This window comes from Rhipicephalus sanguineus, chromosome 1, assembly GCF_013339695.2.
Source record: "Rhipicephalus sanguineus isolate Rsan-2018 chromosome 1, BIME_Rsan_1.4, whole genome shotgun sequence".
In the NCBI taxonomy this organism is placed as follows: domain Eukaryota; kingdom Metazoa; phylum Arthropoda; class Arachnida; order Ixodida; family Ixodidae; genus Rhipicephalus; species Rhipicephalus sanguineus.
Genome location: NC_051176.1, coordinates 88,327,249 through 88,341,593, shown reverse-complemented (window position 1 = coordinate 88,341,593; position 14,345 = coordinate 88,327,249). Strand labels below are relative to the sequence as shown.

The 14,345-nt window shown below is 44.8% G+C and overlaps 1 protein-coding gene across 1 annotated transcript in view; it reads right to left on the bottom strand.

Annotated features, from left to right (window-relative positions):
- The window catches only part of LOC119393626 (uncharacterized), a 40,562-nt gene that overhangs the window by 8,024 nt on the left and 18,193 nt on the right, over positions 1 to 14,345 (bottom strand). The window contains exons 6-7 of the mRNA XM_049415007.1: positions 5,631 to 5,795; positions 2,248 to 2,311 (exon numbers count right to left, since the gene is read on the bottom strand). Of these exons, the coding sequence (XP_049270964.1) occupies positions 2,248 to 2,311; positions 5,631 to 5,795 (229 nt within the window). The remainder of the gene's footprint in view (positions 1 to 2,247; positions 2,312 to 5,630; positions 5,796 to 14,345) is intronic.

The following is a 14,345-nucleotide window of genomic DNA, read 5'->3' as shown; positions in this document are numbered from 1 at the left end:
TCGCACCCAGGCATTCTGCGTGTCAGTAATGTATTCCTCCCATAGTGCGTGATGTGGGTTGACAGTGAATGATAATCCAACAGAACAAAGAAGCCAAGTTTGCGAGAAGCAGACTTATCTTCCAGAAATATCACTTTCGTTCAACAACGTTCGTTTCATTGCCCAGTTGTGGTGATGAAACTCTTACCAAATGACTAGCGGCTGATAAGGTATACATTAGCAATATTCTCTCCTAAGCGGCTTTCCAGCAGCAGATAAGCAGTAGTCAGAGTGAATTGCAGGTAATCCTCATGAGGGATCAGACTAGCCTACGTGTTGCTGCTGAGAATAACCAGCACTGTGAGTGCCAATCTCCCTGATTCAAAGCCAGGTTAAACGTTGAGTGAACCCAGGAGTAGAGAATTACACAAACTATAAAAGAGAGAGAAAGTGTACGCCACTGCAGTGGGCATGCAGTCCGCTGATCGTTCATATGAAGGCAGTTTCCTATGGCGTGATTTGCATCACATGCGACAGAAATCGCACTCGGCGCAGCGGGTCAGCCACATTTATCGACACCCAAAAATCGTACGACTTGTGCGAGACTGCACAATTAGGACACTATTTTCGGGGACGCTATACATATTGACAGCTTTTTGGGCGCCATTAGTGGGTGGGTGAAATGCATGGGCGGAGGCACAGGTCACGAAAGAAAGAAGTGCGAGCGCTATCTCTCGGGAGAGCGAGCTTAACGGACGCGTTTACCAAGAGCCCTGCTGCTCTGCGACCAATAAACCTCGCCTGGACCTCTGAAGCGACGTGACAATATCTACGGAGCAGTTGCGGAAGAAATTTTTCCTTGGCTGGAATTAAATCCAATACTTCGAGCACTTGTGAATTGTTAGTTGATGTCTTCCACGCCCATTTTTAAAGCTAACTTCGATCTCAATGGCGTTTATAGTTATCCAGGGAAAAGGAAATACATTTTTTTGGTCCTTCAAAACCACACCTGCAACACTTCGGATCGTTTGTATACGTAATTTACGACATATTTAATTTCTTTATGTCTGTTCTGATGGAGGATCATTTTTTTTATTCATGGAAACCCACAAGCATACAGTATTTCGCGAATTATCTATCTCTACTACATGTACGTGAGTTTCCTATAATTTTAAGTGGCGATTACTGCTGTTCCAAAGCAAGTGATTAGTTCAAATACGTCATTACACCTCCCATAAAGGGTGTTTTTTATAGACATGACATATGTTTTTATAAAAATCTTATGACTCTAAGGCTTTTGTCGTTTTCGCACACAAACTCTACGTCGAGGTGCAAACAATTTGTCGCAGCTAAAATGACACTGATGCGACTAATTAACAAGAACTCGTTTACTATAACCTTTCAATTATGGATTCGAGGGCAGTTTATATTAGACAATGGTAGTGCGTGACAATTTATGCCATACCCACTTTTTAGAAATCACGAAAGTTCTACGTAGCCGCGGCGACTGTATTTTCGATGGAGGCGAAAATGTTTGAGGCCCGTGTGCTTAGATTTAGGTGCACGTTAAAGAACCCCAGGTGGTCGAAATTTCCGGAACCCCCCACTACGGCCTCCCTCATAATCATATCGCGGTTTTGGGACGTTAAACCCCATATATTATTAAAGTTCTACGTAATTCCAAATATTCATAATCGAACTTGAAGGGCGATATCGAAACTGATCGCGCCCGGCGCGCCGGAAACGCGACCACTCTGTTACGTCAGACCGGTACTACCCGTGCAAAAAAAGCACATTAATAAGAAATGAAAAATACAACGCGGCAGCCAATATTTCAAATAGCTAAAAAGTGATTCCGCATTCCGCAGTCCGCATCAATATAATACAATATGTCTGACAATTCTTGAGGCGCATATCACTGCCTTTTCAATTAGACATTCCGTCTTGTTGGACATTAAAGCGTACATTGAATACAGGGAAACAACCGCTGCCATATATATATAAAATGCATGATAGGTACGGTTAGGACATCACAAACATCAATCGTATTGGTTGTTGGTGCGGATCCCACTGGCGACGACTGGTTCCTACACCCATATTATCCCTTTTTTCTTGCGAAATCTACATATCAATCAAAAACATAACTACCTCATTGCTTTCTTTGGTTTCTCTGCTTGTTGGATGCGGTTACTATGACGAAACCTCAGCAATGACTCTTTTGGGCATATAATACGAAGCAAGGTAATACGCTGAGGGGTGAACACTTACCTCCGTATACGTGGCGAGATTTTCAAATCCCCGAGCAAGCGCTGTTCCCTGAACCAGGGCTTCCCTGTAAAAGCGATGAAAGCGTCAAGGTTAGAGCAAGAGCTATATTGTTGCTCATCACACAGAAAAGTGCAATACTCAGATTGAAATAAATCTGCAGACAGACGTCATTGGGCATAGCCGCTTAACGTCGCTTATGTTATACGGTGCTCCAGATGAATTTAGCCAAGAGCTTGTTTGTAATTTTCTTCATATTCTTTGCTAGTTATCTAAGTAACTCAGTGCACGAAAAGTTGTTGGAGGAAAAATTCAGATACCCTGACCCTGCATAGATGGAAAATCTTTGAACCGACGTTTGAGCTATCGTTTCAGCCAACGTTTCAACAAATGGTCGTGTCTTGCTTCAAGGCAGCAACTGCTTATGTTGCTGGCTTGAAGAGGACAAGACCACTTCTCGAAACCTAAGGTCAAGCGACATCCCCTGTTCAAAGGTTTTTCATCTCTCCAAGCTTTCATCTTCCCCTGAGCTGTTGCCTTGTTTGAATTTTCTGACCATGTATGTGTCTCGTACAGGATTGGTAAAGTGTTTGTTCAAGCTCAGTTAACGTGAGCAGACACTCCGCGTATTCAAACGCTATCGCCATTACTCGATTCGAATGTGAGCTTTTCTTCGAAAATACAACGTTATACTTTAACTACATGCGCGCAAGATTTGAGAACGAAATGAAGCATAATTGCTGCCTATAGTTATTGAGACATTAAGGATCTCTCTAACGTAAACCAATCCACGAGTAGCTGTCACATGCAGTTAAATATGTAGCCTACATCGTCGTTGTGCCTGTTCTGTCAGTGTCGACAGGCTGACAGCAATTAAATGCAACGTAAAAGTAGACAGCAAATGCCTTGAACGACACCGAAGCTGAGAATCACTGGGTCGACGATAGCGCCTGAAATAATGATAGTGGACAATTATAAGATACTTAAGAATACGAAGGCTTAAGCTCTGCCCGCTGCATTTTCGTATTGCGCTCTACCCAATTAAATGTAAATGAACACGCCAATTAGGGAAATCTTTAAGGAAATATAACAAAGAAAAAGAAGAGAAGTGAACATTTTTATTATTGGAGTAGTTTCGCGTACGAACAGCTACCGTTACTGAAGCACGCCATCGGCAAGTCTGGAGCGAGCCCCGACCTATAGAAAACTGCTGCACGAAGACATTCCCGCAGCACGCCGACAATCGGGTAGTACGCAGATTACTATGTGTGTGTGCCTGTTACAGGCGGTTTGTCAATCACTTTTCTCGCATCGCCGAGCGTCTTCAGAAGACCGACACTCTTTAGGTTAAAGCATTTCAATAACTGAAACGACTCTTGCAATCACCGCCTATTCTGGCACACTTCGACGAAGACGCCGATATGGATATCCACACCGACGCAAGCAGTGTAGGTCTCGGCGCCGTGCTCGTCGTATAGACGACAGACGGATAAGAAAGGGTCACCGCTTATGTTAGCCGGTCGCTATCGAAGGCAGAAGTAAGTTATTATACGAGAAGCAGAAGGTGCCTTGCGATTATTTGGGCAACATCAAAGTTTCGCCCTTATATACAGCAGACCTTTCAAAGCCGTCAGCGACCACCACGCCTTGTGTTGGCTGGCAAACTCGAGGGACTCGTCAGGTCTCCTCGCACGATGGAGTCTCCGATTTCAGGAATGACGCGATGGATATATCGAACTATTTCGTGATCCCCCTTGTGGAGATAGGTGTGCACGAGGAAGGGAGTGACGTTCCTCCACCGCCAAAGCGCACAAAGACGCTACAGCCGTGTTCGTCGACTCTCCGACACGGCGCAGAAAAAGCACTCAAGGCAGGTTGTCAACAAATGTGGGTTTATTAAATAAGCCCGTGATGCAGCACAATGCGACAATCACGGGATTATGGGCCGCACATGGTAACTGCGCAATACCAACCGAGTACGCTTGCCTGCGGCGCTACAGCTACCACACAAAGGGGACCACCGAGCACGTGAACGAGTAGTCGCCTGCTAAGGCAGCACATGGACCCTTCGTTGCAGGCCTGAGAGCATCTGCCAGCGGCGACCAAGCGCCAGACAGAAGCGACATCAGGTGGAGAGGGCGCCCGGGGGCTGTCACTATACTCGGGGACAACTTTCTGTGACAATGAAGGGAAAGCTACGGGGGCGGAGCGTCTGCACATGTACTGCTACGCGAAGTAGTCCGGTTTGGCGCGCGTCTCGTAACGCCATGGAAAATGATGGCTAGCGTTGCATTTCGACGCAAACGCTGCTTAGCGTCTAAGGTACGGGTAAAAGGTGCGACTTTTTCAAGCACGCAAAAACGCAAAGTGGCAACGTATAAAGTAAAATAAATACAAATATCTCACTTGTGTGCGCTGCGTTCCGTCTCAAAAAGCTACATGTAGAAAATCAAGGAGTATTTTATCTCACGCAGAAAATACGGACGCAATTGTGCGACAACATTAGCGGTAGGAAACGTGCATTGTGGCTCTGTAGCTTTCCCTTCATTGCCACAGAAAGTTGTGGCATTGCCACAGAAAGTATAGGGGCCAATGAGGACGGGGGTCGCATTACGACGTATGCTAGCGCAATGTGCGACGTGCGGCGCCCGGACGCCGGGGAGGGCGAAGAATGGCTTGCGCCGGACAATAAGGCCCGGCGTCGTGTCTGCGGCCGCCATGTTAGCGTTTAACAGCGGTTTCCAGTGATCGAGCAGCCCAGGGCCAGCACAACGTGCTAGCTGGAGAACGAGGCGCAACGGGAGGGCGCTCTCGACTCGCACACCTTCGACTCCGATGTATGAGGGTTTTACTGTTTATACTTTTAGCCGACAATGTGCATTATTCGTAGCAGATCTTATCGTGGGTTCAACGAAACATCACCTGGAGATTTTCTTGGCTAACACTTGTCTTTGTAAACAATCTAAAACGATATTCGCAACAGTGTTCCATATGCAAGTTCATAAGTCAACGTAAGAAACGTAAGAAAGTAACCTGTACGAAATATGCGTGCGTGTGAAAAAAAAAAAAAAGGGCTGCTCTAATCCACGCTGTGAAGACCAGTAGAGGTCTAATCCCTTGTGCGAGTGATGCTTGATCGGAACTTTTGTCGGTTTTTTGCTGTACACTATGCATTGACGATAAGTTGGAGCTCGCATGGTAAATGCATCATTACGCTGCACGTTTTGTTACGCGCTAAGTATTCAGCGCACGAATAATAAATTTTACTCCTATTTTCCACGCCAACAATGAAAGCCGTAGTGCGCAGCAACCGGCACCATAAAATGTCAGGGTACGTTGTCGACCCACATCAAATGGTCTGTAGAATGGCAGTTTTCTGGACTTACCGTTCATTCCGCTGTCTTCCTATCTCGCCAAAGTCCATTAGGAATATCTTGTTAGAGCGACCGCAGTTGGGTGAGACGAAGAGCTGTAGTCCTCGTCCCGGTATCCGTACTCCGGCGCTGTCTTCGCCTGGAGTTCCGGACCACCACATTTCCCTAGCTTGCGTTCTGGAAGGGACGAGTTGCACGTGTTATCGCTCGGCACGATCCGCGCCTTCACTTATTGCAACATTTCCACTGCATTCGAAACTTCTAAACAGAGAACATAAGCGATGGGAATAGCTATCTACATCCTATAACTGACGCGTGCTCCAGCGATTACGCTGGAAAGTAAGGTGACATCTATAAAATTCGAAGCGTTTCCCCATAATTCAAACAGATATTGAACGACGACTGTGCTCGCCGTTATTGAATACAGCGAGTGTCGCTTGCTTGGCATAAAGTTCGCCCAACAAAGAGTTCAATCTTATAGTTGACTTAGAAGACTGTAGGATTGGGCGTGTTGGTACATCATTATGAGTGCAAATCAGCGCATCCGACAGGAGGGGAAGGACACAGAGTGCTGAATTTCCAACAATTTATTTCTTTGAAAAGCCTTCGCTTTTTATAGTTACGCACTGTTTCAACAGCCATGCGCGGAACACAATGATATTACAAGAATTCACGTGGACAAACGTAAGTACATTTCTTTATCAGTGAGCGCGACAGAGGGGGTACTAACACAATAATCCTTTAAAGGAGCACTGACATCAAATTTACGCATGTCAAGATTTTTGCGTCGACGAGTAGTTATCTACCCCCTAGTAACGATTCGCGACCGAAAATGCAACGGAGGGACGAATAGCTATCTGTTTTATTGATTTATGTCACCGGTATCTAGCACGATTCAAAACGGCCTGCAAGCCCGCCATTTTTTAGCGCTGGCAGCGCTCCCTCGCGGTCAACTCCAGACCGCGCCCCAGTTTACCACTTGTCCACAGAAAGGAGTGACGTGAGGATCAGCCACTCAGCTAACATTTCGTCTGCTAGGCGCGCACGTTCAGTCATGCCTTGTCACCAGCGTCGCCGTCGTCGCCGTCAAAAGTATCGACTTGTGTTGAAGACGACATTCTGGAACTAAGAATCACCGCGATGCGCGAGGTCGTGAATCATTTTCGCTTCGACCCTTTGCAAAACAGCGATTCAGAAATGGACGCCGTTCCAAGCAGTAACGAGGAGGTGCCCGGGGACGCACGCTTGGGCCATACTCGCTGGTGTGTCTCAATTAGCTATATCAGAATTTTTAGCGTGCACGGCATTCCGGTATACGCAAAGAAGTCTATGGAATATCGGCATAGCGAATGCACACCAGCGGAGAAATAGAATACGATAGGTTTCTACAATAACAATTCTGTGCTTGCCAGGTTCTTCCTTGCGCCGCCAGATGGCCCCACCTATCCGGCCTCTCACGGTTACGGCTGCAGTAACCCGGTATTACGCCAGCGCAAGTAAGTCCACGGACGAACTAACATTCCCTATTAACGCTACATGCCTGTTACTTGTTAGCGATGTTATTTATCTATAGGCTACTCCACTTTGATAGCTTGTGGTCGTGTTGGCGTGTACCGTACGTGTAATGAAACGCACGCACTTTCCGCTTTTTCCGCGCCTCGACGAGCAGGTCAGGACTACGCAGCGGTTCCCAGACACAGGCGTGCGCAGGGTTCCCCATCAGGGGGGGCGAAGATGCATAGCAGCGCCCCCCCACCCTACTAAGTCAATGTATGGGGCAGATTTTGCGCCCCCCTCCCCCTCTTTGGTGACTAGAAGGATCAAATGTATGGGGCAGATTTCGCGCCCCCCTCTTAGGTGATTAGGAGGGGCGGCCGCCCCCCCCCTGCCCCCCCCCCCCCTGTGCGCACGCCTATGCCCAGACATGCTGGCACGTAGTCGCTCCGATTGATCGCACTCGCGCTGTGGAGCACACGACACATTAGTCGATGCGACACGATGAATCGCAAGCACGGATCGGGACAGCAAGGAGAGCCACTTACTGGGAGTGAGAGCGTCGCCTTGCGTCGGCGCCACAATAAATACACTCAGATCGGCGACGTCACTGTTACTAGCGTATCGTCACTCAGGATGGTATTTGCGGAATGTATCACACCTTACACGTAGCACTAGTGTCGATGTCGCAGTGTGATCAATCTTCCGTTGAGCTTTTGTATGCTGTTTGCCCTCTAAATAAAATTACTTCCACGCGACGGACGCCATTCAAATTTGGCCAAGAAGACCTATGCATACCGAGCAATCGAATGAATGGCACATCTCGACTTTAAAAGTTGATGTCAGTGCTCCTTTAAAGAGATAATCTTTCCTGCCTCGATGATTTCGCGTGTGGTGCGATCTCTGCATTACAATCTGAATATCTTGGTCTGCACTTACACATGCTACAGTGTGTAACTGCATAAAAAGCGAAGGAGTATAGTTTCGCGCTCGCTAGTTGCACGTGGTTCCACAGCAAACTTTGCAAGGGAGTCGGGCTTTGAACTTGCCAATACTGCTCCGACAGGTGGTGCTACGCGTCTTGCGAAACATTACAGAGATGCGTGCTTCAAGCTTTGCGTTTGGTGACGTTGGCTCCAAGGATACAGGTATTACGAACACCTAAAGGAAGCTATATATGCTGACAAGATCTGAAAAGACCCTACGAGGTGTGTATGGAAGCATTGTTTTTTTTTATTTTTAGTGGACCTGTGATAAGTACTAGGGCTTGCCCAATTTCTGTGCCACATACCTGATGATAGTTTTTGCGCACTAACGGACCGCTATATTTTCTTACCTAGCCATATAAAGCTTAGCTGTAAAAGAACAAAGAAACCAAGGATCGAGTGATGAACTGATTTTACAGAATAGCTACGTTGGTACCATCATCTTGATGTGATGGTGAAAATGAGCATGAAGGTCGCGGTTGATAAATTACGCACTGACAATCTGTCCTAAGAGGCCTTCCAGCGGCGGAAAGGCAGCAGCCAAAGCGGCTTGCAGTGTATTCTAACGAAGCGCCACGCAAGCCTGCGTGGTGTGGGGACTGTCTATCGTCCTTCATCGTTTTTCTGTTTTATACTGCAGTAGAAAGCGTACCGTCTGAAGTATCCAACCTTGCAACAGTTTCTGTGGAAAATGAGTAGAAATTTTTAAAACAGAATTTTTCGATCTGCGTTCGGTTTTCTTCCATTGGCGTGAAACATGCCCACAACACTGGTTAGTGGACGGGATGACAATTGTAGTGCCGGTAAAAACTAAAACCGAAAGCATGTGTGATTTCTGTATTACTTTATTTTCGCTGAACACTAATGCAATGAATGTAAAAGTCGTTTTCAGCGCGCTAGCGGTTAAATGAAACCTTATTATACGATCACAGAACACTTTTGCTGTAATCGCAGTCTATGCGTTTATTTTAGCACTGCTGTCGCAATCCAAGCCAAGATGATTCATCAAAAAGAGACGATAAATGCACGCATTCACAGCGCAGCACATGTGAGACATCCTAACAACAATACAGCGGCACAGTACGACCATGGCACAGCGCATGAGTTGAAGCAGACGAAATCGAAGTCGGCGCCGCAAGCAGCGCCATCGGTCGCCTTTTTTGGAGCAAAAAGTTACTCTCTTACGCAACCGAAAGCTGCCTCAAGTGCGTAAAATACAATTTCAAGTTATACATGTTTGTTTTTAAGCAAAATGAGTCTATCTGCGATGATTTCTTCTCCTACTAGTAGATTGACCCCATTGCTGTTGGGTGACGCTAGCGGTCATTCTTTCTCGATTTTCAACATCAAATTAAAAATATAATTCCCTTTTTATGGGGAAAAAGCATGCTCGTTGTCGCCGATGTGACGAACGATCTTCTCATTTTCACCACAATCAGAAAAAAATATCCGAGCGGAAGACAGCCCTTTCAGAACATTGCTTAAGAACATTGAACAGCTAGGTGTAAGTGCTCTTCCATGTATACGCTGTATAGTGCTGGAATCTGGTGGGGAATTGCTCGGCCCTGGGATTCGAACCGCGGCGCTCTTGCGCGCTGATGCTCTACCTCTACTCATGCTCTACCTGCTCATGCAATTTGAATGAATGAGGTTCCACTCTGTTTCCATGAACCAAGCCTTGCTCCATTGAGACAAGTGCTGGCGCCCACATTGAGAGCATAGCGAGAGTGAATCTGTGCAGCCCTTTTGTAAACTTTGTACCCAATGAGCAACATTGTCGCACTTATTTTACTGCTGCCGTACATCATGTTCTGTGCCATGTAATCATAATGTTGTTACCAGGTACAACATTTGAAAACACGATAATAGTAAATTATGGGGTTTTATGCGCAACAACCAAGACATCATTGGGGGGCACCGCAATGAGGGGGCTCCGGATTGATTTCAGCCATCTGGAATTCTTTGATTAAGCATCTGTTCATTTTTCTTAATGTATATTTAGAACCTTCAGAGCAAGCGTTTCAGAAATAGATTTCCCTGAATTCGTGGACTGGTTTCATAATCTGCAGTAAAAGAAATGCACACAATAGGAGACCGCTAGGGCCACATTATCAACGAGAATAGAGTCTTGTTTAAAAATATGAGTGCGTTACGAGTTGTCGGCGGGCGTAGCCCTACTGAACACATTGCTTTCATGGATGTTCAACCCTATCTTTCATGGCTGTTCAAAAAAGTAATGAATCTTTATGATATGATCTTTAAGGGGGAACATGGATCCTGAAATGTTTTTTTTATTTTTTATCAGTTGAGATGAAACTTGCCAAGTTTATGTGTATTTGTGTGAAGATTTCAAAAATGCAATGATTTTTCCAGTTTAGTTAGTACTTTTTGAAATATCAAACATTTTATATGCTTTTTGGGAGCAAGATTTTGCATAAACAGAGTTAAAAAGTAAATAAGCACATCAGAACGACCTGGAATGAGAGCTCAATTCAAGAAAACAAGAATGGATGTTCTAAAACCTATTTGAATAAAAGTTATGGTAAGTTGGGCATTCGCGAGCGAGCCTAAGACAAGCTGGGATTTCAGTCACGAATGCTCAACATGCCAACTTTTGTTCAAATGGGTTTAGATCATCCATTCTTGTTTTCTTGCACTCAGCTCTCATTACAGGCAGGGGCGTAGCCGGAAATTTTTTTCGGGGGGGGGGGGGGCACCTTATTGATCTGAAGTGGGGGTCGGGCAGGCAGATATGATCGAGTGTCATTTGATGCACTATGCTATGGCAAAAAAAATTCGGGGGGGGGGGGCACGAGCCCGGCGTGCCCCCCCCCCACTCCCTGGCTACGCCACTGATTACAGGCCATGTTGATATATGCTCAGTCTATGTAAATTATAGCTCCCAAAATGGCACACGGAATGGATGATATTTTAAAAACTACATAAACTACATAAAAACTACAACATAACATCAGCGAGTTTCACCTAAATCGATAAATAATTTAAAATTAAAGGTTTCAAGCTCAGTGTGCCCCCTTAAAGGAGACGGAGCGAGCGTGCGGCTTTGCAGTGTGTATGCATCCATGCAATGTTCCCATGAGGGCCGTTTCGTATGGTACGATTTGCACCGCATGCGACGAGTTGCACTCGGCGCAGCGGAGCAGCCAGATACGTTCGATAAGTTAAACTGTGACATGTCGCACCGAACGGTAATTGAGACAAGTGCTGGCGCCCACATTGAGAGCATAGCGAGAGTGAATCTGTGCAGCCCTTTTGTAAACTTTGTACCCAATGAGCAACATTGTCGCACTTATTTTACTGCTGCCGTACATCATGTTCTGTGCCATGTAATCATAATGTTGTTACCAGGTACAACATTTGAAAACACGATAATAGTAAATTATGGGGTTTTATGCGCAACAACCAAGACATCATTGGGGGGCACCGCAATGAGGGGGCTCCGGATTGATTTCAGCCATCTGGAATTCTTTGATTAAGCATCTGTTCATTTTTCTTAATGTATATTTAGAACCTTCAGAGCAAGCGTTTCAGAAATAGATTTCCCTGAATTTTTTAGAGTGAGAAAAAATGATTTTCAATATGTATTTATGCATTACTTATTCATGAATAATGAAAATAAAAATAAAGTAACATAATAATAATAATAATAATAATAATAATAATAATAATAATAATAATAATAATAATAATAATAATAATAATAATAATAATAATAATAATAATAATAATAATAATAATAATAATAATAATAATAATAATAATAATATGTTCATCGGAACAAGTATGTTTCACAAGCTTAGAAAAATGCGCACACCGAGAAAGCGGGCAGGCATAGTAGCATCGTTTGTGTACACAGTGCCAAGCTGAGAAAAGTTAAAATCGCACCCCTGTGGGCGAACTATTAAGTGGTTGCGCTTTGAGATAGGGATGGTCGATTGAAATTTTTCATCGATTAATCGTTAATTGTTAATCGATTTAGCCTTTAATCGATTAATTGCTTTCGGTGGAATCTTTTAATCGATTAATCGATTAATCGACATTTTTAATGGGTGCTTTAAAACCGATATCTCTTTGAGAGGCATCGTTCGTGTTTAATATGGGCCCAAATCTTTTCATTAGACGCTGACGATCGAAAATTCCCACTTTCGAAAGTGTCGACGACGAGCCCCTTGTGTGCAGTGTGCGAAAATTCCCACTTTCGCACACTTGACACAAGGGGCCCGTCGTCGTTGGTTGATGTCGCGGATTCAAGCATCTGTGGCTATCATACCCGGACTATTCGGCAGCAGGTCGCATTTTCTCAAAGCCTGTCTACTCGAGCTCATCGAAACCGGAGGCGCGTTCGGGGACCACACTGGTTGGAAAGTCGCAGCTGAAACATGCAGTGTGGCGGAGGGTGAGGAAATCCCAAGAAAGGTAAAAGAGAGACGATGAAAAATTAAATAAGACGCTCGCTCTAGTAAGCAAGTCATCTTTTCTCGGTTTGTCGGTTAGATATTGTGGAAGCCCTACATAATACTATAATTGCGGACTGACGTGATCTTTTTCTTGAGGTCACCTATGCAGAGATTACACAAATATACTGGCCTCAAGCAGACCATCCGTACAGGCAACTGCGGGAAATAGAAGGAAAGAAGATGACATTTAGGGGCTCGTTTTTCTTTGTTAGACACAATATTAATTAGAACTAAGATACAATATTGCCAAGAAAAAGTATAGGGGGTGTTATTTGTAATAATTGGTATATAAATCTGAAGAAAGTGAAGTGGACGGAAAGATAACTTGTCACCAGAAAGGACTGAACCTGCGACCTTCGAATTACTTTTAGGGGCTCGTTTTTCTTTGTTAGACACAATATTAATTAGAACTAAGAGACAATATTGCCAAGAAAAAGTATAGGGGGTGTTATTTGTAATAATTGGTATATAAATCTGAAGAAAGTGAAGTGGACGGAAAGATAACTTGTCACCAGAAAGGACTGAACCTGCGACCTTCGAATTACTTTTAGGGGCTCGTTTTTCTTTGTTAGACACAATATTAATTAGAACTAAGAGACAATATTGCCAAGAAAAAGTATAGGGGGTGTTATTTGTAATAATTGGGATATAAATCTGAAGAAAGTGAAGTGGACGGAAAGATAACTTGTCGCCGGAAGGGACCGAACCTGCGACCTTCGAATTACTTTTAGGGGCTCGTTTTTCTTTGTTAGACACAATAGTAATGAGAACTAACACACAATAATGCGAAGGAAAGTATAGGGGAGGTTAAGGGTGTATGACAAAGAAAAACGAGCCCTTAAAAGTCACCTTCTTTCCCTCATTCGTAGCGAGGGTCTCGTTCTGGCAGACTTGGTGCCTTCAGGTAGTATGCGAGGGATTATTGGTCAGCTGCCAGCTCGTAAAAAAAAGGTCACTTGCTACGTGACGCCAAAAGGCAGAAAAAGAGTGTTCCTCACTCGCCGCCATGGCTGTGATCGGCGCTGACTAACACTCCTAGGTTTAAATGCACATGTGTACCCTATGAAGTGGACGGGGTATGACCGCCGCCGTAGCTCAGTGGTAGAGCATCGGACGCGTTATTCGAAGGTCGCAAGTTCGGTCCCTGCCGGCGGCAAGTTATGTTTTGGTCCACTTTACTTTCTTCACATTGATATCCCAATAAATAACATCCTCTATACTTACCTTGGCATTATTGTCTGTTAGTTCTAATTATTATTGCGGGAAATAGAGTGACATGAGTTTCTGCCTCCCGGCTAGAAAAAACAGCAGCTGCGCCAGTATACTGCGCAGGTTTCACCTGATCTTTGCCGTAACACGGCGCCACTCACACCTTTTCAATTGTGCGTACATCCTGAACTGTGAGTGCTATCTAGTGTACCAGACATTACAACAAATTGCGCGACTGTCCTTTCTTGTCACAGCAGAAGACCGGGGCCTCTAGCTGAAAGCTGTATTTCTCCCTAAATATGCGACCATACAGTATTACTGAGTGCTGCAAGGTCACTTCTTCACTAGAAATGCACTGGATGCTAGACGTTCGGTAAACCGACGCGTAAAGTTGCGGATTACATAAAGGGTCTATAAGGACCTTTTCACAATTCGCGAGTGCGCATTCCTGCACTACATTTTCTCTCAACTAATGGCAGCAACTTTCGTGCTTCAAGAGAAGACGAGGTCGTAGTTGCACGTGCTGTCTATTATGCGAGTTCGTGTCAAGAGAACCGAGT